Genomic DNA, 25,083 nt, shown 5'->3' on the forward strand with positions numbered 1-25,083 from the left:
TAACTCGCTGATGTTTGCTTCACTTTATCACATCACTGGCTTCCATTTGTCTCCAAACTTAATTTCACGCTCTGGCGGGCCGATACTTTGTGTCCTCAGGGGGACGCAACATATGACGTGGATCCCAAATAGTGACAGGTGAGCTCCGCCGTCGGTATCGTTCAAGTGCCCCGTACAAGAGCCACAGGAAAGACAAGTTGGAGTGTTATTGACTAACCCCCCCTCCCCACCCTCCCCGCCAGCCTCCCCTACTGAAAACCATTAAGTGATCGATAGCGCTAATATGTTAAACCATCTGACCTTTCTTGGCCTCAGGATGTCAATGGTGGAGGTGTAGGGGGGTGGATGTCGGTCTTGTAAAGAGCTGGCGGGGGGGCGAGAGGAAATTCTAAACCTGGATGTCAGGGGACCAGTGGGGAGCAGGGTGCGCTCAATATGATTAGCAGTCATAGCGATAACACCGCGTGGTTGAAATCAATAGACAGCAGGCCGATTTTTCAGGAAAAGACTTTCAAAATGGGCAAGAACTCTCTTTTGATACCATTCGTAGTGATTTTTCAAACTTTTTGAGATTGTTTTTTGCTATTTAAGTGAGAGTCATAACGATTAAAAATGATATTGAGCTGGTCTTCAAATGCTGACAGGTATTGAACATTAACCTGGCAATAGCCAGATTGATAATTGTGATTCACTCAAGGGAGTTCTCCACAATATTAATCTGTGATTTGCTTGAGAAAAACGGGAAATTCTACGCAATACTTCGGGCAGATTGGACAATGCGGCATCTTGTGCACGTCGACCTAACTTTTGTTTTGACCAATCACGGCAATGGATGAAAATGTTGTCGTGGTTGTCTCGTAGGTTGGAGGGAAAAAAAAGGCATAAACATTTTTACCAGTTAAAAACGCACAAAGCACCTCTTGCTCTTCTTCATTCAACAAGGAATCGGTGAGTAATTTTGCGGGAACAGAATTAATTGCAGCATCCATTCGTTCATGTTAGGTTTGTTTGTTTCCTACGGCGTCGGTGTTTCCTGGTTTCGTAACAACCACATATCGCACCCGCAAACCCAATATTGCTTTGTGATTGGTCCAAACCACCAGTGGCTCCCATCGGTGAAAATCAGATGGAAGAAGATGGATTCTCGGGAGCTTGTGAATTTACAAATACAGAAGAATTCAGCTTGCAAAGCAAGGTTATTATACTGCCCCTTAGTGGCTAACGGCGGACACAGCAGAAGGAGCAGCACATTGTCCATTGAATTGAAACAAACAATGTGGATTTTTTTTTAAATTAATAATAATTTAAAAAAAAAACATTACAAATGTTTATGCTGTTTTTTGGGAAGCTAGAGCTGATTAATGGCATTTCCATTCTTTTAACTCATTCACTGCCATTCACGGCTATAGACGTCAAAAAATCATTTGAACTATTTCTATTAGTTTTCCACTTTTTCCCCTTTTGTTAATAAGAGTATGAAAACCTAAAAAAATACACAAACAGATAAAAAAAATTGTGATTAATCGTGAGTTAATTATTGAATTCATGTGATTAAAAATGAAAAAAAATTATTCACCTGACGCGATAAAAAAAAAAGATGATAAAAAATTAGGGGTGTCAGGAGATTAAAATGTTAAACGCTTGACTTCACTAGTTAACTCACGATTAATCACAAATTTTATATCTGTTCTAAATGTACAATAAAAAATGTATAGGTTTTCACACTCTTGTTAACAAAAGTGGAAAAAAATGTTTAACTAATAGAAATTGTTTAAATGATTTTTTGACGTCTATAGCCGTCAATGGCAGTGAATGAGTTAAATGGGAAAAGATTTGACACGTAAAAAAATAAACTTGTGTTTCAAAGCACCAGCGTATTGTTATATTAGTAATATTGTTTAAAGTTAGAGTTAGTCCATTTAGTTAAAGCAAGAATCATATTTAGTTTAGATAATTGAGGCTTTGTATTGACAGTGAGGCCAAATGTGCTCTATATGAGAGGCATCCAAGAAAGTTGAGGATGTTACATCACTCTACAGGAAGTCAAATATTAAAGGGTATACGTTCTTTCACAGGAATGGAGAGTGTGAGCAGCTTTTGGTAATGAAGTCACCGTGATGAAACACTTGCATTTCAAAGTGTGAGAATGATCACAAATCAATACTTTCACGGTAGAACGTGCAAGAGACTTTCACCAGCTAAAAAGATATCCCGTTTTGTAAGAGAGACACCTTGAAAAGGAGAGGAAATGTCGAGTCCTTCTTAAGATGACTCAAATGGAATGTGCGACATCACCGGAAAAATAAAAAAAAGATGAATCATATGAGGAAGCGGAGGCTGGTAATCCGCTCCCTGCAAATCCAATTGACTTCATGGCCAATGCAAACCCGCATTCATTTTAAGGCTTAACTGCTAAATGTAAGGTTCTGCAAGCTGGAAAATGATATTCCTTTTGGGTTAGGTGTTATTATTGTTATACTGCATATTAAACAAATAGCTTTTTTGTTTTAAAAGAAAGATGTAGGCTAGCTTTTTACGCATGAGTGTTCAAATAAGATGAGAATTTTAGCTCAGTAGTATTGCTCTGTGCTCCCAAATTGGTGACATGGCCATGGTGGGGGTTCTAATCACACCGATTTAAAAAGAAAAGAAGAAGGCAATCGCGGAAGTAAACTTTGAGTATCATTTAAGTATCTTGAGGCCTTTTTTTTTGGAAATCAAAATCTATTTAACATGATGCCCTCACTTTTGGGAAAGGATAGCCGCAAAGATGCCCTTTAGCTCCACATGTTAGAGGGCACAACTATTCGTTGACAACCCACGCTACGCCACTGGCGCCGGGACGCAGACGGCACCTCATGCTGTGGCCGGGCTTTACACGCAATCGGGTTCCGCACAAACAACAAAAGTGGTTAGCTAGTTCGGGATCTCTCGCCACTGCCGGCTACACGCAAATGTGCACTAGAATGCACATGCAATCTTCCTTACAGGCAATGTGAAAACACATCAAGCACAGGAAAGATGTTTTTTTTTCCAATTCAGCATTTGAATGACAACGACCCACAAAGAAGTGGAAGATTGAAGTCCACCATTTCACGATAAACAAGGAGGCGCAGCTGGTGTGCAGCCACACACAGCGGGGGTGTCAATGCAGAGGGACACCTTAGGGCAGCAACACCTGCTACACCCGCGATGCGTTCAGATCACTGATAAGATCAGTTTATACCAGTGTTATATTCCAACTGGCGCGATATACTGTGCTGTCTGTACTGTAGTGTTAGTTGAGAATAGCATTTGCAGGGATGCTGCTGTTTGTAGCAATTTGCAGCACAACTCCACTATAGGGAAAATTCTAATCCAACCTTGAAACTGAATAAAATCAGCTTTATAGTGTGTCCTGAACGTGAAAGAGCAATAAAGAGAGCAGTGCAGAGTGCAGTATTGAGCTTTTATCGAAAACTATAACGGCGGTGGAAAGATCCAGTTTGCTAGGTGTAGTTTTAATTTTATCAGCCATTTTTTAATTTAGTCTCAATTTTAGTCCAGTTTCAACCACGCTTGTTAGTTTTTAACATAGTTAGTCAACCTCATCTCGTTTTTTATTTAGTGCACATCTATAAATCTAGCATTTTAGTGTTTATTTTAGTCCAAGAAAACAGCATTTTATTCATCTAGTTTTAGTCAGGACAATCATTTTACCCCTGCATATTTTTTTGTCAGTAGATAATGTTGAACGGAAGTTCACGGAAAAGGATTAGGGCCAGCAAAGAGAAAGTTTGGCAGGATTCTCACTTTATTCTCAGAATTCTGACTTTAAAGTGAGTATTCTAAGAATAAAGTCAGAATCCTGCCAAACTTTTTCTCTCTCGTCACTGGCCCTAATCCTTTTCCGTACATATCAGATCTAAAACTATTTCACATCAAATTTTCTCTCATCTTTTTGATGAAAATTAACTTGACGCACAATTACAGTATATCAACAAGTGGCTACTATGGCTCCATGCTACAAGCTAGTAAATTAGCTAGCATTAGTTAGTGGTCGGATTAACATTATTGTTGGAACGTTATAGCTGTTGGATTAATGTTACATCGGAGGTGGGCATGGAGGGCCGGAGTCCTGCAGGTTTTGCATGTTGCCCTTCTCCAACACAGCTGATATATGATCAGCTCATCAGCAAGCTCTGCATAAGCCTGATAACAATCCTGTTGATTGGATTTAGCTTGTGTTGGAAATGAGAAATGAGACATGACAGTGTCACAGTGACAGATTAGCAGAGACAAGATTTTACAAAATCATATCATTTTCGTCTCGCTTTTCTTCATGAAGCAAAATGTCCATCGATTTTAGTCTAGTTTTTATTTTTGTGAAGTACATTTTCGTCTTGTTTTCATTCGTCGACGGAAATGCAGGCTGGTTTAGTCCCAATTATTGTTTATTAATGAGGATTTTAGTCCAGTCTAGTTTTAGTCCCGTGAAAAATGTGTGTTGACGGAATTATTTTTTGTTTAGTTTTTGTTGAGGCAATGAACACTAGTTAGGTGGGAGGTTTAATGGCCTTAATGAGAGCATTCTGAGGTGAAGTGAGTACACAAGTCTTGACATGACGGTGCTTTTAAAAACAGGCCTGAGAATAAAAGTGTGGTTAAATAAACCTGCAACGTGTACTTGACTAATCACTCAATCGTGAAAATGTAGAGGAAAACCTCAAAAGTTGAGCAAATTCTGTTCCGGGATGCTAAATTCACAAATACTGTATTGGACGCACAAGTAATGTTTTCAAAGGTACAGTCATCAATTCATAAGAAACTTCATTCACTTTAACAGCCAATTTTAAAGAAACTTTTTTAATATTTGTCCATTACACTTGTGGTTACAGATTGTTTAATAATTTAGGGTCATAGGGTCAGTCTAAATCCTAATTCTTACCCCTATGGTCATGAACGAATGAAAATTGGATTGATGGATTTTGTTCAGCCGTGTTGTTTTTCTAAATGTTTGCTTTAGCCTATTTTTAGCGTGATGCATGAACACATCATAATAGAACCAGAACACGCAAGCTTAGGGGTTTTTGCGGCCTTGCGGTTATGCACACTGTGCCTTCCAAATATATGTTGGGAAATGTGTCTTCTGGTCTACGAGCATCAAAATAGCACCATTGATGTTTGCCAGAACACGCAAGAGTGGTAAGCTTTGCCTGTGGGTGGTTGGACGCTGCCTTTCTCTGCTCTTTCACGACGACTCTCAAATGTGCAGCTAAATACTGATGTGCTCTTTAGATATGTAGCAAACACGCCAGGTGTTAATCAAATCAAGTGAAGGCATCTTCTTTTTTTTTGACCTAGTTATGCACTCGTGCTTTAACCTGTAAACAAGCAGAGGAGGCAGACATCTGTCAAAGGAAGAGTGGAGCAGATGTCAATATGTTTTCATATCGGAGGCCGTTTCAGTTCCTCTGAGGACGGTCAGCTTTAGGATCAAATATGATGCAACAGTCGAATAAATGTTATGCATTATAGTTGTGGGAGGCTTGGTCATAATTTGAATTTTACAACATATATCCATCCATCCATCCATCCATTTTCTTAACCGCTTAGTCCTCACAAGGGTCGCGGGTACAACATATATGTATTTCTATAATACAATAAAAAATATATTTTTGAAGTTACATTTAAAAAAAAATAATGATCCCATTAAAAAAATATATATATATTTTTGGTAGTAATATATTAACTCATTTACTGCCATTGACGGCTATAGACGTCAAAAATGTATTTGAACTATTTCTATTAGTTTAACATTTTTTCCACTTTTGTTAACTAGAGTATGAAAACTTAGGAAAAAAATCTTGTACATTTAGAACAGATATAAAATTGTTGATTAATCGTGAGTTAACTAGTGAAGTCATGATATTAATTATGAAAAAAATTTAATCGCCTGACGCCCTTCATTTTTAATAATGTTTTCTTCGTTTTTAAAAAGCAATTTTAATAATTTTTTAAAAACATTTTTAATCTTTTCTTTTTTTTCTTTCTTTTTTAAAAAAAGAAAAGAAAAGTTTATTAAAAATAAGGGGCTTAATTTTTTTTATCATAATTAATTGCATGACTTCACAAGTTAACTCACAATTAATCACGGATTTTATATTTGTTCTAAATGTACAATAAAAAATGTTTTCTAGATTTTCATACTCTTGTTAACAAAAGTGGGAAAAAATGTTAAACTAATAGAAATAGTTCCAATTAATTTTTGACATCTATAGCCGTTAATGGCAACGAATGAGTAATGAGATCATTTGGATCAAATAGTCTCTTGCCACCGTTGCTTTAGGTTTGTGTGTGTGCGTGTTGTAAAGCAGGCATTTACCTTTACTTTTTCTTCGACGTTTGACTTCCTCTGCTCTGCAGCCTACACTTTTTATTTAGTTCCTTTCTAAAGATAACCCCCTTCTTCCTGTTGAGACTGAAGCTCCTTACAGGGAACTGTTGCTACTAAAAGAAGCACAGCGGAACCGGCAGTGAGTCCCAGTTGACATTTATTGATATACTGCAGTGCGTTGCATAATTATGGCAGGGGCTTCTATAAACTCTGCAAGGCTTTATTGAAATGCTTAATGCTGATGATTGGTTAAAATCGCTTGTGCAAAATGTTTTTTGTATTCCATTTGGTCTGAACATGACAGATAATGCATGATGTCATCGTTCTCTTTACACAGTGAAACCTCCAAAGTTAAACAATTTGGAGTTCAACATGTGAAAGATGGTTTCAAAAGTCAAACAGAACGTTAAAATGATCGTGAATGGCATCAAGACTTCAGCGCAGTCTCTGTTCTAATTCATCCCAAAGGTGAGTGTGTTGAGGTCAGGCCAGTCAAGTTCATCCACACCAGACTGTCATCAAGCAGTGATGCGCAGTCATGTTGGAAGAGGGAGGAGCCAGCTCCAAACTGTTCCCACAAAGTTGGCAGTATGGAACGGTCCAAATTCTTTCGGTATATGCTGAAGCAACACTATAATCCCGCACCACCACTTTACACTCTAGAAGCATAGTTTTGCTCCGAATTGTACAACCTCACAGACGTTCCATTTGAAAGGTTTCACTTCTAAAATGCAGCCGTACGTGTGGTTGTTGTCGTGTACGATTTTACACCCTGCAATTGTGATTTGCATGGAAGCCCCCCCCCCCCCCAAAACCAAAAGCCAGAAACCACACTGCTCTCATCAAAGGCGGCCAAAAGTAGATTTCTGAGAAAAAAAACAACAACGTTGATGTTGCAAAATTTGGTTTTTGATCACTAAAAGAAATAAAGTACAAATCTTTTCCATAAAAAAAATAACATTCAAGAGGTACTCTTTTCATACTGCTCTCATGTTGAATACCTACGGAAGCGTATTGCATTCACTTCACTACTCGACAAATTTTTGGGGGAGCTTTGGTTTTTTTGAGTATTTTTTGTTTATTTCTGTTTTTCTGAATTCTTTTTCTGTCCCAAAAATAATAATAAATAATAATAATAAAATATTCCGAAAAACAGGCAGATTTTTTTTTCCTGAAAAACAGGTGGAAAAATTACTCCTAAAAACAGGGGGAGGGGGTTTGGGGGGGAGGGGGGTATATTATTCAGAAAAAACAGGGGGGGAAATTAGTCAAAAAAACTGAAAAAAAATTATTCCGAAAAACAGAACACCAGCTCTGTTTTTCTGAGTAATTTTATTAGGAACTCCAAGTGACTTGTTGCAGACTCGCTAATTGCGGAAACGGACACTTTCCCGCATACCTCCATATGCAATAAGATGGTCATGTTTACTTACTGGCTCTCAATAAAGGAATGAATGTGTATACTGTATTGTGTTTTTTTCTCTAATCTCTGAGGGAAAATCCCTTTTAAAAAAAATACTTCGAAAAACAGAAAAATAATTATTTTATAAAACAGGGCAAAATTACTCAGAAAAAATTTATTCAGAAAAACAGAGGAAAATATATATATTTTTAAAAACAGAATTATTATTTTTTTTAAACTGGGAAAAATACTCAAAAAAACCAAAGCTCCCCCAAAAATTTGTTTTTTTTCCCCAAGTGAATGCAATACGCTTTCGTAAATACCTGCTTGTAATTCATTTAAATTGGGGAACTAAAACGGAACTCTTCCTAATCTGATATTGTGAGATGTCCTCACATTGAGATGTTGTGTTTGCGACTCTCGGTTCAATTAGAATAATCATGAGGCTTTTGGTTGGGAGTCACCGTTGTGATGTGCAAATGAAAGCAGCTTTGATCTAAAATAAGTCAGGAAGCTGAGGAGTATCCTGAGTCCATATGAGGGAGTCAATCAGCAGTCATATGCTGAACAAGTGACCCACAATATGTACCCAATAAAATGTGAAACAACTCAACAGCAGCAATAGCTCATTATTATTGTCCTTTCATGTTTCCTTTTGACTTTTGCGCTCGTTGTCTAATGCCATCATCAGAAGAAAGAACTTTCCCGACAATTGAAATGATTTGTATAACGATTTGCCTTTTGGCTTAGCGCTAGCAAGTGGCTGGCTGTAGCAACTAACAATGACGGTGTAATATTTAAAGCATATTTTCCCCCAACATGTTGGTTTGTATTCAAATGTTTCTTAAGGTACTGCTCTTTAAGTAAATTCCAAAAAAAGTCTACCTACAAAACACTCCACAAGCAAGGCTGACATGCTAACGCGGAGAATGTTTTACATGATGTTTTAGCATTTTTAGCTGTCAGATAAACGTAAAACAAGTTAACTGCTGTTAATAAGGAACTACTTTTGAGGCCTTTTTAAGTTTAAGAGGGGTACTAACTGTACCACTCTATGTGTAAATTTGGAACTAACTATAATAGGCTACACTGTACAAATGACATGCTATGCTGTGTACGCTATACGTCTCCATTGGAAATGTAGGATTGGTGTGTTTTTTGGGATGTGATAGCAGTGGTTCAAAAAATAAAATAAAGAGGTGGATTACGTCAGGTAAAGTAAATCCCTACTGAAGGCCCAAATACCAAATGATTGGCCTGCCACTGCATTTTAACAATCTTAATTATCCAACAGGTGTAGAGAGAAGTTAACCATTGTATCATAAAGCAAAATAGTAAGACTAACTACAATATAAATAAAATAAAAACTACTCAAATTGTGCAACTTCTTGGGGGCATTCAACTTCCGTTTTAACCATAAAATTAATTAATAAATAGGATTTCAGTCATCCACTTTTTACCTCTTGTAGTGTGTTTTTTTTAAGAAATCAATAATTTAAAAAGAAACGTGATATATTACAATAGCTCTTGAATGCTTTTGAAACTGCGATGTTCAGTAGCAATTGACCTGAGAAGCCATTTGCACTTCATTAGCTTCGGTTCGCTTGCCAGCTGTGGTTGTTTTGAAGAGTAATCAATTTCTCAAGTCAACACGATAAGATCACTCAGCTGATACCAGCATTGAAATCATCAATCAGTAAGATTATATACACAGCCAGTGATAATCATGAGGCAAGTTATTCATCTTTTGTGTGTTTCGGGTGGAGAAAAATCAATCTATAAACTTTACCAAAAAAAACTGTTTTTTTCTTTCAACATCAAAAACAAGGAGAGAACTTCAACTGGTACTGGCAGACCCGATACTTCAAGCGTCTTTGAGACTGAAGGCTCTGTTTTCGTGACAGGCATAAAGTGGGTTCGACCAGATCATTCGGGAACAGGTACTCAGACAAGCGTAGGTCAGCGGATCTCAAAGTAAGAGGGCACGTCTATGCCATGAAGAGGGAACTTTAGAAGATAAAAAAAAAAAACACAATACAATGATAATGTTGTATGAATGAAACATGTCACATCAGACCAGATGTGTGCCCTGTGTCGGTGTTAGACATCGTTGAGCCGGCATAGATTTGACATCGACTTTCTGCCACCGAGTTGTCACTCTGCAAGACGCATCTTCAAGACACGCCTTCTGCTGAGGTGGACCGCCCAGCCGTCTGCCAGCATTGGCGCTCCATAGCTGATGCACTGTCTACGAAAATAGAGCCCTGAATGAAAAAAGTGTTGTTGTTCCTGCAAATCGCCTCGACATATTTCACTGTAATCATGTTTACTGATGCCATCTTATCTCAGATATCTCATAAAATAACTGGGTTCTTATTTTGACATAGAATAAATCTGAAGTAGGGTACGCACGTACAGTACTGACAATGAGGCTTCATTTGAGCATTTTCTTGCCTTTTCGGGCAAAGTCATCGACGAAAGCAAAGCCGGCTTCGTTCCTCAAACAAATCTCGTACACACAAAAGCATTTCAAGACTTGCGTGTGTCCAAAGAGTAATGACGCTCATTGAATTAAATGGAGCCAGCTGTGCTAATGCCGAGTTAACCTTTCCTGAATCGATCACCTGACCGACGCAGGGGAGACGGTTTCTCCAGGGCATGATACAATGTCGAGATAGTTTCAATGAATAATCCACAAAACACACAGCAGTCCACTTAACACTACACATGCCCTCACTCACATACATACGAGTTGCAACATTGATTGGTCAAATGGCCCACATGACCAAAATACTGCTGAACATAGACACAGGAGCATCATTAAGAAGAATAAAAAACAACAGCGGTGTACTATTCGGCATCGCTTAGTTGGAACCGATCTTAAATTAATTTTAAATTGAAACTGAGACAAAAATGGATGGATGGAGAATAACAAATGCAAAGGGACAAAAGAAGAAACCTTTCTAGTTTCATATTGTTAAATTGCAAAGGGATCCCTCAGGGATGTGTCCTAAATCCCCTATATTTTAAATCATCTGTCACTATCTTGTAAATGCAAAGTCCCTTCTTTGATGTGAATGAGCAAGGTGGTCCAAATATGCATGTCTCTCATATTAGCGTGCAGCTGGACCCTTTCACACTTGCAACTGACAATGACAGTGTGGGTGCACAGCTGCACGATTAGCATGTTACGCGTCTCAATTTATGTGAAAGAACCCCACGCGATATTTACCGCCGCCCGAGCTGTTTAATAGCTGCGTGACGCGTCTGGGTTCTAATGAGGTCCAGTGCAGTTTCTCTTTGAGGCCGCCTCTTTGATTGCCTGCAGTTTAAAAAGGTCAGCGGACGTTAAGGAGGCGGGGCTGGCACAGGGTGGGAGAAAAACAGTTTATTATAGAATTGGCCAATGTAGGGAGTTGCATTGTGTGTGTGTGTGTGTGTGTGTGTGTGTGTGTGTGTGTGTGTGTGTGTGTGTGTGTGTGTGTGTGTGTGTGTGTGTGTGTGTGTGTGTGTGTGTGTGTGTGTGTGTGTGGGTGTGGGTGTGGGTGTGGGTGTGGGTGTGTGTGTGTGGGTGTGGGTGTGGGTGTGGGTGTGTGTGTGTGGGTGTGGGTGTGTGTGTGGGTGTGAGTATATATATATATATATAAAGTTTGGGAATCTCTTGAGCAATTTGGACTTTCCAATTGATTCAAACTGATTTTGTTGTTCAATATAGGTTTATCAATTCAATGCATTGTTCTTTTTTTTTTAATCAATTGTGTAGTCAAAACTTAATTAAAAAGAGTTTTGGTCAATTTATGTAGGTACAAAAGAAAGTGAACACCAAGCTGCATTGGTTAAAACAAGCAGTCAAGTAGGACCAGGTAAGACAAATTGGTAGCTAAACTAACCACTGAAATGGACCAATGAAATGAGAGATTTAGCAAAGAAATTGTGCATCACTGAAACAGAGACAAAACCACGTCACTTTAGTCTTACCCAGGTGAACCCATACAGGTCAGTCATGCTGGGAGGAAGAGAAATCTCAGGGGACCTCAGGAAGTGGGTAGTGACAGCACATCTGTCTGGGGAAAGCTATAAAGTAATCTAAAAAAAAAAAAATTTGAGCTTCATCATTCCACTGTGAAGCAGATCATCTGCAACTAGAGAACACTGAATTTTACTACAATCCTGCCTAGAAATGGACGACCTTCTAAAATATCAGAAAGAACCACAAGAAAAATGATAATTCAGGTAAAAAGCCAACTCGAACATCAGATCGAGGGATTTGCAGACCTCTTTTGCTGGATCTGGGACACGTGCATGTTTTAACAATCAGAAGAAAAGTCAATCGACAAGGCTTTCATAGAAGGCTTGCTCGGTAGGAGCCTCTGCTCACAAAAAAGATCAAAGCTGCCCATCTCAACTTTGCCAGAGAGTACCAGGGCAAACCTGAAGCTTTTTGGAAGTCCCTTCTGTGGACGGATGAGTCCAAAATTGAACTGTTTGGTCACAATTTAAACAGTCATTTTTGGTGAAAAGTCCTCAGGACCTGGACAACTCCACATAATCCAGGGAATCATGAATTCAGAGGAATATTGTGAAATCCTGGATCATAACCTGAAACCGTTCTTTGTGTGAAGTTACCGCCTGGTAGAAGATGGATCATGCAACGTGACAATAATCCAAAGCATTCCAGCAATACAACCAAGGAATGTCTGAAGAACAAGATTCATGTTCTGGATGTGCCCAGTCAAAATCTTGATTTAAATTCTTTCAAAATACTGTGGCGGGACCTGAAGCGGACAGTTTATGCTAGACGCCCATCCAACCTCTCAACTGGCTGCATTTTGCAAGGAAGCGCGGCAAAAATTCCACAAAGTAGATGTGAAAGACTGATAAGTCACGAAAGAAAGTGTTTGGATGAAGTTCTCATTGTAAAAGATGCAATGTCCGATTAAGTGAGAGGTTCACATACTCATGAAATCTGAGTTTTTCTTAAATCAACAACTTTTGTTCAAGAATGAATGAAAATTTTATCATTCTTTTTGTTCAAGTCCATTATTTTCAAAGTCAGCATTGTAGATTGGTGTATGACTAAACATTTAATAAGGTTATTTTAATATTTTATAGAAAAAATCTGACCACGACTGCAGGGTTCACAAACTTAAAGCACTGTATATATATGAGAAGAATTCGCACTGCCAGAAAATACAGAACAAAAAAAGAAGAAAGAAGAGTTGTTGAAGCAGATCATGAGCAGTTAGGCATATATACTTGGTTCAAGTGTAACAAATGATCGTTACATATTAGGAAGACTTTCTATATGGTCTTCCATACTGGCATTCATCAATTTACAGATCCAGTTATGAATGTAACTCTCGATGGTATCTCTATTAAAAAAAGTTGATTCTGTAAATTTTTTAGGAGTCTATATAGATCAATGTATCACTTTTAGGAAACACATTGACGAGATTATAAAAAGAAAATCAAAAAATGTAGGACTACTTTTTAAAGTACGGACATTTTTACCAAAAGAAGCACTACTGCCACTTTATAAATCCTTATTCGAGCCACATTTACATTATTGTAACATTATTTGGTATATATTGTGGTACGGTGTTTGCTTTCTCTCCTCGCATCGAATCAAATCTTTCAATTAATCCAATAGGTTTTATTTCATCTATCTGAAATGAAACCCATATATCACATTGTTTGACCACACTAGAAGCTATTTTGTATTTTATAAATGTATCTAGAATAACCACTTGTTAGTAATTATGACATACGTTATTTATTAGTTAATACACTGCACTTCGTCATGTAAATTAATTCTTGTTCATTGTGGTGGCCTGGACCCCCGTTTAATAAGATCATATCTTTTTGGGGTGTCCCTTTTCACAATTCAAACAAAAACGTATTCTCCGTTGTAAGAAAACTTTGTTGATCGCACGGATGTGTCATTATATTTATGGCTTGTGTGATTTTGTGAAATAAACAAACAAACAAAACAAAAAAATTAAGGGAAAATGTGCCCCGTTTGTCTCTCTGCGTGTACCCTGTTTTAACTATACTTTCTCCTGCCACGATTTGGTTGGACATTTTGGACAAAAGTAACATTTTCAAGATTGGCCTAAGTGGCAATGCTTTTTGAAAGCACATGGTAGGAACGTTCTCAGACACACACTGAAAAAAAAATACTCCAAAAACAACATAAGTATAATGAGTTTATTCATACACAAAATGGCCACTTTGTTGGTGAGTAACACCGTGTTGCACTGCTATCATGCTACACTATTAGCTGAAGCAGCTACTGCCATCCCACCAACTAAAATTGTCTGAATTTCTTAGTCTGTCTTCTTGTTTCTGATCAAAGGGGTGGGGGGGGGGGGGGGCAAATATAAAAAAAAAAGAGAAGAAAGAAATACATTATTTTTATTGGACAAGAGCGATATGCAAAAAGACGGGGGGGGGGGGGGACTCCTCTTTATAGCAGAGCCAATCTGGTAGATTCACTGTCAGGACATTGGGGTCTTTTAACAAATGACAACAAGGAACTTATTGTTTTGTCATCCTAATTAAGATAGCAGTGAGTGATCACAGATGAAAATCAGATGTTGGACTGTGACCGAGACTAATGTTAAGTTGTATGCCACTGCTTTGCACTAAATTGGACAGCGTCTGTCACCACAGACATTTCTTCCACGTCACAGGTCACAATTTTAACTGGATTAGGTTCAAATTGTTGTGCGTTTTTAACTTCAATTCTTAACAAGAGCCAAATTTCGTATCTCTTTCTGAAATGTTGTTCAACATACAGTTAATAGGTTCATTGAAGGGGATGTTATTACTGGAACCAAATTGTTTTGTTGAAAAACTTTTATGTGACATACACATAGTATTATAAATATTTTTTTAGTAGCCTATATGATGATTCCACTTCATTGGTCCAAAAATACTATGAATGCCGTATCTTTGTTCATCTTATGCCGGCGATGTATCATGACAGGCAGAACAATGAAATGCTCTTCCACTCCCACTATTATCTCAGTACAGTGAACCTCAGCTATTTGACAGGAGATTGGGACAGAGAAGGTTAAAAATCCGCGAGTAACAACCTAAAAAGGCCACAAAATGGCGGCAAAGGACTACTTTGGTCAAAATAAAGCTCCTTAACTCACTTAAACAGTTGTGAGCAACGGTGACACCAAAAATGGCAGAGGGGTGAATTTTTCAGCAAATATGGGAGGGTGGAGGTTCCATAAAGGAATTGGCGAAAAGGCAGGGAGAAAGGCAGTTCACTATAGTATTTTTTTTTTTTTTGTGAGTTTTTACTTGATAGTGTGATATCAAATATGCACATGGCTCAATAAAGACTGGGGAACACTGGTCTACAACCATGCAGTTCTAAAGGGTACAATAATATCTGCATTTTATATGGTCAGAAGGGTAATTAATATTCCAAGGACTCAGTAAAGGGTCTTAATTATTTGCATTTAAAAAGTGCTGTTGCTACTGTTCTCGACAGAAGACATATTCGGTGTAACTTGTCCAGATTTTGTCCTCGCCGGGGTCATTGCTGGTGTAGGCGCAGGTGCCCGTGGAGCTGCAGGCCACCATGTGGAAGCCCACCTCGGTCAGCTTGTCAAAGGCCTGCTCCAGGAAATTATACTTGAGGTAGTAGCGCGACGTGTACCTCTCCGGCGGACGGTCCGGGTCTCGGCTCTCGTTCAGCGTGTCTCCGAACACCTCTTTGGCAAGGGAGGTCTTCCCGCACACGGTGATGCGCGCCACCCTGCGGAATTTGGCGTCGGTCTGGATGTCCCGGCCGATGGTGTACGAGCCCCGGTAGCCCACGGTGATGTAGCCCGACTTCCTGGAGTCCATAGACGGGGAGCGCACGGCTGTGCCGATGCGTAACGCCACCTCCGCGCCCCCGGCGGACGCGCACGGCGGCTGGCCGCCTGGGAGCGCGCCGTCCTCGGTGTCGCTGTGGCTGATCTCCTCGCTGATGGAGTTGTCCTTGCTCATCTGCGGACAGAGCCTCTTGGCCAGCTCCCGAAGCTGGAAGAAGTCCGCCTCCCTGCGCAGTCGGCTCCTCTCCGGGAAGTAGTCCGGCAGCACCAAGGTCAGGTCGCGCAGGTAGTCGAGAACATAGCGGAACAAGAAGCCGTCCCGATCCAAGAAGAAGCGGCCCTTGGTGTCCCTGGCCAGCTCTTTGGGGGTCCGGCGGCTGAACATGTGCCACAAGAGCGAGTCGGGCACTGCGACGAGAGTTTGGAGCCGGGTGACGTACACCTGGCCCCCGACGTTCAGCTCGATGATGTCCGGGAAGTGGGAGTCGTCACGTTGTTTGCACGCCTCGGCCAGAGCCATCGTGTCCGGGTGCGTGTCCGTGTGTCCGTGTGTCCGTGTGCGTGTCGGCTCCTTCCGTGGGCTGGCTGACTGAGCCTCAAGAGACTGCACACGGCTTATGAAGCGTAGACCCGGGGGAGGAAAGGGCAGGGGGGGTGTACTGCCTGCAGTTAATGTACTGTAAATGAATGCTGTGCATAAAGAGGAGTGGACAAACAAATATGGCAACGTGAAATGATTTCAACCGTCGGTGGAAGTTAAAATGTTGCCTACGTGTACTTGCGTCGTGTATGTGACACTCGGTTGTAAATGTGGTCAGACTGACACCATTCGCTGCTATGATGGAAATGCAGGCATCTTTAACTAACCGGCCACTTCATTAGGTACGCCTGTTCGGTAAACAAGCAAGTCAATTTATTCAAAATAGTACTGTAGCACTTTTAAAGGGACTCACATCGTGATTCAATTCACATAGTTTAACAAATATAAAATACAGAATCACAACATTTTACAGTTAAAACAAGAAAAAAAGAAGAAAATAATAATTTTATATTATTAATTTTAACAGTTTTTAAGAAGCTTTTAAATAAGGCTTAAAGGTGTAGTCAACTAATAGGAGACAGTCTAATAAAGTCTTGTTGAGACAGGTGAAGAGAGAATTGCAATAATCAAGAAGTGAGGAGACAAAAGCAGGAACATCATTTTAATTCAGAACGGGATGCGCAATCTTTGACATTTGTATGGGGATTTTGCGCCCCCTTGTGGACGTGCTATCTGTAATAGAGATGCAGGGTGGGCATTGATTTCACAGTCGGTCAGCTTGTTGTTCTACTGGTCGAAATAAAGAAAGTTAAAATGTTACTTAAAGAGGGTGTTTGTAGTTTTAAAACCGCTTGCTTCTCTAAACCCCAAACCCAAAACACCCACCCACCCCAAAGTCTCTTGGAGACTTATTCATAAGAGTGAATGAAGAAAAAGTGTTGTTTTACATTTAATTAAAGTTTAATTTAAGTGACAGTTTGACTTTGGAACTGACTAATAGACTCAACTGTTATTTTACAAGAGGACAAATAAAACAAACAGAAAGTGAGAACAAATTGGAAGTCAACCTGCTTCACAATCTTGATCTTTTCAGTACTTTTTTAAGTTTGTTTTTGTTGCTGCTCATTCGGCATGACAACAGCAAAATGTCAACGTTTCGGCTCATCTGGAACCGCTTTTCTTCTTTAAATAAATAAAAAAAATCATCTTTTAAAGGTCAAGTTGAATAAAAAGAAAGAGTCCTTTAAATTGGCCACATCAACTTTTACTCCAGCCTGCATTCAAAGATAAACAATCCAACTTTAAAACTGCACAGGACATGGAAAAGCTTTTTGTTGCCATTTTGTGCCGCACCAACGAGCTCGGACTGCAATGTGAACATTTTGTTATTGTTTTCTTCTTCTTCTTCTTTCCTTATCTTCAGACATTCCCAGAGGTGTGTGTCACATGCATTCCCGACTTGGCTGCTTTGGCCGAGGCTGTGTCATTTCCTCAACAAAAAAAAACTAAATTATGAAACACATGACGAAGTTGCTTTTATCTGGTTAGTTGCTTTTTTCCTAGTCTATACGAGAACAACAACAAAAATAAGTGTACTAAAACGCTCAAGTCTACTAATTTGAGTTTTGTATTTTGTCTTCTTTTTTTTTTATCAACCGTCTAAAAACTCAGGGGAAAATAAGATTAGAAAACTAATAAAACCTCAACTGTGTGATGGATGGGACATAAAAAAAAAAAAAAATTACCTTTAACTCAGAGCTCTTACAGGATTAAGCAGGTGACAAATAAATCAACCTTTTTAAAAGCCAAAAAGCTATTTTCATGAGGTCAGTAATGGTATATGAAAGTGAAACCGTACCAAACGCAACATTCAGTCATTGTGAAAGACACCACTTGACCATTATCAACCACTTTGGAAATTTTGACATTCCGCCACTGGGCCCTAATAAAAAGGAGCTTCCCTTTCGGACGTTTGACAATCAACGCAAACATTGAGACACGAGAGATGCTGCGTAAGGTAGTGGAATGTCTTCCGAGTAGCTCGGATCTGGATGATCATGGTGAGTGATTTTTGAGTGTGGCTGTTTACCTTATCCATTGCAGGGTGTTACGGAGAGCTTCGGAGCCGCCATCCATGCCCTGGGCGCCGGCCACCTGACAGATGGCGTGATTAGGCGCAGTAAACGGATGATGTTGGACACCCTTGGCGTGGGCCTGCTTGGATCCAGGACGGATGTCTTCAACAAAGCTCTCAAGTACAGCCAGGTACATTCCAACTCATGGATACTTCTCAACTAGACAGACATTTACAATACATATAAGCTATTTAAAAAAAAATCTGCCTTCTAAAAAAACACTGGAGCAATACAAATAGAAAACCATTGTTTTGTTTTGGTTTTTATAAGATAGTTATATGTTTTTGTACCATAGCAAAGTTTGTGTATTGTCTTTTACAAATGAGCACCCAGCAACTAGAGTGGGATTAGAGCATTAGTGGTCCAAGTCCAAACATCCATAAAATGTATCAATATTTTGTGTAAAAGTTTACTCAAAAAATATGCTTTTTCTATGCGTGTTCAGTTTCACTCAAATTAAAAATGACAAAAAAAATAGAGTTAATCCATTTAGCTCTGTTATTCAAATATTGTTTATAGTTTATTATAGTTTAGAGTGACTCTGTCAGAGAGGTATTTATTTATTATTGGAGTTATATACTGTAGTTTGTGGTAGTGTGCAACTGCATTGCATCAATGTTTTTTTTTTCTTACTGCAAAAATTGCAACTAAAATGTGAAATGTAATGAACAGGGTTGTATGGCTACTGCTTTGATTTTGCCAATGAAATTTGATCAGCTTTATTATTATTAGTAGTAGTAACAGTAGTAGTAATCACTCTCCAAAGGAAAAAAAGACATGCCCTTATTTTATTTTTTTTATATCACAAAATTGAGGGCTAGATGCTTTTTTGTTGAACAGTATCAATATACAAAATTACAAATGTATATCTTACATCTTATTGCATATACAGTACATGTTAAAGTATATACATTGAATGGCTATTATACTTAGATAATAATATTATAGATATTGTTGCAAATCGGAAATTGGAAAAATTTAATAAGAATAACAATTTGAAGGTAACAATATATATAATTACATATATTTTAAATGCACTTTATACATACATCATTTATTTCATAAATGTCAAAATATTAGTGTAAGATAAATTATTTTTTAAAAGATAATCAAATGTATTCATATTGCAAGTAAATCACATTAAGCTGAGTAACTAGTTTACCTTTCTTTTCTTGTGGATGACGTCAGTTGTTCCATTCAGTGGAGAAGAGCAGCGTTTGGGGCAAATCAGACACAACTGCGCCTCCGCACTTTGCCGCATTTGTCAACGGTGTGGCAGTAAGTTGGGTCACATGACATGTCGCACTCCACAGTCACATGACGTCTGTTTGAAACTTTTTGCCTTCGTGGTTCCAGGTTCACTCTATGGATTTTGACGACACGTGGTACCCCGCCACTCATCCGTCGGGGGCCGTGCTGGCCGCGCTACTGGCCTTGGTGGAGGTCACGCCCACGAGGCCCTCCGGCGTGGAACTGCTGTTGGCTTTCAATGTTGGCGTTGAGGTGCAGGGCAGACTTTTGAGGTTCTCCAGGGAGGCCTTCGACATCCCTAAAAGGTACATACACAGCATCCCCCCAACGACTCCAATTGAAGTAGGAAGTTTGGACTGTGTGCTTCTTTTCAATGATATCCACTTTGGTATGTTTGGTCGTTGGGGTCAAATGTCAGATCATGCGTTTATTTATTGGTGGTGGAAGAACACTTCCCTCTGGTGGTTTAAATAAGGAACTTCACACAATCACACCATCTATTCTATCGGATCATGTTTATGCTATGTTATTCATTTTGTGAGTTTTAAAATATTTGTCTTTATGTTGCTTTTGGGTAATACTTAAAAATATTCACAAAAAAATATAACAAAAAAAAGAATACAGTAGCTACTGCATGTTTTTTAAAGATAAAAATACAAAACAAAATCACACGAAACAATTGCTATCGCTGTCAATGAAAAGCATGTACTTATTTTTTAATTGACCTGATTTGTTTTAATGTATAAAAAATATAAACTCAAATTTCATTTTGGTGTCAACAAATAAAGTAAATACTGTATTATTGACACTGCCCAATGAAAAACACGTATCTTCAAATTCAGTGGGTTTTATTAGCCAAAATAAACAATTATTTATTACAGTAAAGTAACCGTAAGTATTTTTTTGATTTTTCATGATCCCCAAGAAACTGTTGTTCACAAAAAATATGTATATATTGTCCCCGTCCAATGAAAAGCATGTATCTCCAAATGTCCTGCTGTGCATGATGCAATTGTACCTAATGAAATGTCTCTCTTCAGATTCCACCCTCCCAGTGTGGTTGGCGTGATGGGCAGCGCGGCGGCCTCTGCCAAGCTTTTGGGTTTATCCTCCCAGCAATGCGCCAACGCTCTGGCCATCGCGGCGTGCTCGGCGGGGGCGCCGCTCGCCAATGCCGCCACCCAGACCAAGCCCCTGCACATGGGCTACGCCGCCCAAAGGGGCCTGGAGGCCGCTCGGTTGGCCCAGACGGGCCTGGAGGGCAACCGGGCCATCCTGGACGTAGAGTGCGGCTTCGGTGTTTACTACGAAGACTACAACCCGTCTGTGATGACGCTCCCTGGTGTCGGTAGCTCCGCTTGGGTCCTTGAGGAGCAAGACGTGGCATTCAAACGCGTGCCTGCTCATTTGGGGATGCACTGGGTGGTCGACGCCGCTTTGGCGGCTCGCGCTAAGATCCCAAACTTGGACGTGGGTCAGATCAAACGCATCACACTGAAAGTTCCGCCTTCCAAGTACATCGACTGCCCTTTTCCCACTACGGAGCACCAGGCCAGGCATTCCTTCCAGTTCAACGCCTGCTCCGCCATCCTGGACGCCGGCGTGTCAGTGGGCTCATTCAGCAGAGCTCAAAGGGAGCGTCGGGATCTCAAGGAGCTCCTGGGCAAAGTAGAGGTGCACGTTCCTGGGGATAACCGGGCCAGCTTTGACAAGATGTACAGCGAGGTCATCATCGAAACCTATCAAGGGGAGAGCTTGTCGGCAAGGTGCGACACATTCTACGGACACTGGAGGAAGCCGCTGAGGCAGGAGGACCTGGTGGACAAATTCATGGCCAACGCTTCCTTTGTGTTGAGCTCAGAGGGAGCTGAAGGGGTGATGGACACCATAAGGAACATGGAGATGGAGACAGAATGCACGGCGTTGCATTCATACATGAGGATGACGAATGAAGACTGTGACCACCGATATGGCTCAAGGGCTTTGTCTCAAAGTGGATGAGCAAAACAAGACAATGTTTTCCCTCCAATGAAAATCAAGCACTGTATCAACCAAATCAATCATTTTAAGAAAACATTTGTTTACGAACGTGCTGTATTTTCGATTTTTTTAAAGTAAATGTTCAATAATTTAAAACCTGAATCAAAAAACTACTGATGTGTGAATAAAAGGCATCTGTTTCCAATTTTTTTTAAGTCCTCCCAATTTAGAGATTAAAACATTTCTGAATTTTCCTTTTTCATCCAAAAACTAAAATGTCTTAATTTTCCCTTTTCATCCCCCAAAATCTTTGTCAAATGTAAAACATGTATCTATATAAATTTTGCACTTTTCTTTTCATTAAAAAAATGTTTTTAGATTGCTTCTTTAATTCACAAAATAAATTAAAAAAGCAAATTTTTTGTCATTGTCTAAAGAAACGCACACATCTAAATTTGGATTCTAATAAATAAAATTCGGAAATGCCCATTTTATTTATATAGCGCATTTCATACGCAAGGTAACTCAATGTGCTTCACATATTTAAAAGTACAACTTTTAAAAACATTTACAAACAAAATGGTAACTTACTTAGCTTACTAAAACAACATATAAGCCAAAATTTTATTTTTAAATGCTTCTAGACTTTAATCATTATCATTAATATGGAAAAAATTCTAACCTGAATTTAAAAGCATTTACACTCGATGCTGACTTTACTTCTGTTGGCACTTGACAGCTTTTTCTATTTACATGCAGCATAACAACCAGGTAAATGCTGCTTCTTGATCATTTTAACCTTATTCTTTATCTCCCCTTCCCTCGGAAACAAAATGTTGTTACAATGGGCCCCCATTAGTTGCGGGGGATAGGGACTGGACCAGCCTGCGAATAGAATCCGCATATAATTGACGATCATTAGAATGCCTTGGATTTTTTTTTTTACCTAGATTCTTCAATAACAATAAAAGCCACTGATGAACATTCAATAATATTTTAGATTCGCAAGGGGAAAAAAATTCTAACACTAGAAAAAAAAACATGAACATGCAACAAGCAGGTGCTGAACAGCGAGTATGGTGTGTCTGCTGTATTCCAAAAATAAAAATAGAATGAAACATCGAGACAGGTGCAGTTTAGACATTGCAGACAACTCTTCTTGGTGTGTATCACAATGAGCTGGACACCTTTATTGCATTTTCCTCTATACAATAACACACCATTAGACAGGTCGACGACTTTCACTGGCTATTTTTTTTTACCTCTTATTTTCCATCACAAAGCTCTGTAGTTTTGTAATTTTAATGTGAAAATAAATATAGCCCCTGCACTCCTACACTGTGCTCAAAAATACCCTGTGGAAAATCTGACTGCAGCCACTATGCATTATTATAATATTGCCTACAAAAAAACTATACAATTAAACAAAAGGAGTCAAGCGAGGTGCTGCATATTATATGTGGACGTGCTTCTTCATTTCCTAATACAATTTTTCATCGATTTAGCGCTTGCAATAAGGCTGGCTTCACCCATTTTTCTGAGTTTGCTTCACACTAGCTTAAGCACACCTTGCACCATGGAGCCGATTCCGTCGAAGACCTCATGGATGGGCGCGTCGCACATGAAAGCGCAGGTGGTGACCAGCTTGTTCTTGTTGTCCACGTGGCTCTGGCTCACACCTGTGCTCACATGCTTGCAGCCCAACTGGTTGATGGCGGCCGCTGTGTCCGTCGTGTTGGGATACCTAAAAGGCGAGGGAATAGATACCCTCGATGACTTTTTTGGCGTTTTTTTTTTTTGGGGTAAGTAAAGTTTAAATGGTTTATATGTACTTGTTATCATTCTCCAGTCCTACGGTGACCTCGCATCCAGGAAACACTTTTGCGGCCAGCACAGGCGAGATGCAGCAGAGGCCGATGGGTTTGCCCTCGCCGCGGAACGCCTCTAGAACCGCCTTGACCTCGCCGTTGACCGTGCAGTCCTTGCCTTGCACTGCCCACGTGCACAGGTTTTTCGCCGCCCCGAAACCACCTGCCCAAATATGACCACAACCGTTATCAATGTGCATGCCTTTGTTCAAACACATAGTTAGCTAGCGCTAGCTAATTGCTATCATAGGTGGGCTAACAAAGAGTATCAATGTCACACAGCACTAACTTTTAAGTAAAAAGTCACACACAAATGGCACAGTAACATAAAAGAAAAAATATCACTATAATATAATATCACTGGCAAGTTGAATAGGGTTTTATACAGTGTAAAACAACACAACTCAACTTTATCTTACATCACCTTAAAAAAAATGCAGCTGTAACAAAATTCTGTAATTAAGGTCTGTAAAATATGAGTGAAACGTATGCTATCTTCCATAAAAATTTGTTAAAGCCATCATTTTCAAAAAAAAAAAGAAAGAAAAAAAAAGTCAAGATCACCAAATAAAAAATAAAAAAATGAACATTTTGTTAGAATAAATTAAAAATAAATATTACAAGAACACAACTGCAATATTATCGTGGGGATGTGTATTTATGATTTTCAAACAGTCGCATATTGCAACAGGTCATGCTTTTGCAAGAAAAACAGTCTACGATCTAAATAACAGATGCAATCAATATCCCCAGACGAATGTCATAATGCTAGAGCAAAAAAAAAGTTGCAATCGTGGAAGACTAAAATTGTAAAGGATGAGGAAAAAAATCAATATTGCAAGAAAACTCCTGCAATACTGCAAGTGTTAAGGTTGTCATTTTCTCAGATAAGAAGTCAGAAAACAACACTTTCAAGAATTTTAATATTGCCAAAAAAAGATGTGCATCGATTCGTGACAAGTCATTTAACGAGGAACCAAAAAATGACGTCACCTGGGAAAATAATGGCGTCATGATCTTTGACGCTGAGTTTGGAAAGGTCCTGGATGTTTCCACGGGCCAGCCTGGCGCTCTCCACCAGCACGTTCCTCTTCTCCTGCGTGGGCTCACCTTTTGCGTGGTCCACCACGTGCATCTGCTCCACGTTGGGAGCAAACATGCTCACCTGGAACAAAGGCACGACATCACACACGGCACGCGCCAAGCCCCGCGTCACAAGCGGACGTTACTTTCACTTTTCACCTACACTTGCGCCTCCTCGGCTCAAATGCACCAAAATGGCGGAAGCTTCGTGGATCTCGCTGCCGTCATTGACCCCGCAGCCCGCCAAAACCACGGCCACACGTTTGCTCATCTGTGCCGAATAGAAGCTTTTATTCGCGACTTGGACGAAACTGCGTGTGAGTAAGGTTCGTCCACACACTTGAAGTAGACTAATCATGGCGGCTGGCGGTGACAGACAGGAGGACGAGAGAGAGAGAGAGAGAGAGAGAGAGAGAGAGAGAGAGAGAGAGAGAGAGAGAGAGAGAGAGAGAGAGAGAGAGAGAGAGAGAGAGAGAGAGAGAGTGAGAGAGAGTGAGTGAGAGAGATAGACAACAAGTTCAGAACCAGAGAGAGAGCCTGTGCCATGCAATGCAGAACAGAGAGGTAGTTGAAATGCACAAATGGCGCGGTGCTGCTCGGCGGGGTTGTGGC

General features: G+C 39.7%; 3 protein-coding genes across 3 annotated transcripts; 1 reads left to right on the forward strand and 2 right to left on the reverse strand.

Moving 5' to 3' along the window:
- Positions 1 to 13,971: 13,971 nt before the first annotated feature.
- Positions 13,972 to 16,324, reverse strand: kctd12.1 (potassium channel tetramerisation domain containing 12.1). Its single transcript, XM_086091171.1, has one exon. The coding sequence runs from the start codon at positions 16,131 to 16,133 to the stop codon at positions 15,270 to 15,272; it is 864 nt and encodes a 287-aa protein (XP_085947297.1). The 5' UTR covers positions 16,134 to 16,324; the 3' UTR covers positions 13,972 to 15,269.
- Positions 16,325 to 17,988: 1,664 nt separating this feature from the next.
- On the forward strand, positions 17,989 to 21,859 carry acod1 (aconitate decarboxylase 1). Its single transcript, XM_086091470.1, has 5 exons — positions 17,989 to 18,171; positions 18,258 to 18,419; positions 19,478 to 19,567; positions 19,646 to 19,845; positions 20,581 to 21,859. Exons 1-5 carry the CDS (start codon positions 18,160 to 18,162, stop codon positions 21,539 to 21,541), a joined length of 1,425 nt encoding a protein of 474 aa, XP_085947596.1. The 5' UTR covers positions 17,989 to 18,159; the 3' UTR covers positions 21,542 to 21,859.
- A 791-nt stretch (positions 21,860 to 22,650) lies between these two features.
- Positions 22,651 to 24,874, reverse strand: LOC147164412 (glutamine amidotransferase-like class 1 domain-containing protein 3, mitochondrial). The gene is made up of 4 exons (XM_086090392.1): positions 24,635 to 24,874; positions 24,382 to 24,553; positions 23,353 to 23,551; positions 22,651 to 23,264 (listed from the first exon to the last, which is right to left on the reverse strand). Exons 1-4 carry the CDS (start codon positions 24,827 to 24,829, stop codon positions 23,069 to 23,071), a joined length of 762 nt encoding a protein of 253 aa, XP_085946518.1. The 5' UTR covers positions 24,830 to 24,874; the 3' UTR covers positions 22,651 to 23,068.
- Between the last annotated feature and the right edge of the window lie 209 nt (positions 24,875 to 25,083).

The sequence above is a fragment of the Leptonotus elevatus genome, chromosome 12 (genome assembly GCF_054856555.1).
Source record: "Leptonotus elevatus isolate MCC_2025b chromosome 12, RoL_Lele_1.0, whole genome shotgun sequence".
NCBI lineage: Eukaryota > Metazoa > Chordata > Actinopteri > Syngnathiformes > Syngnathidae > Leptonotus > Leptonotus elevatus.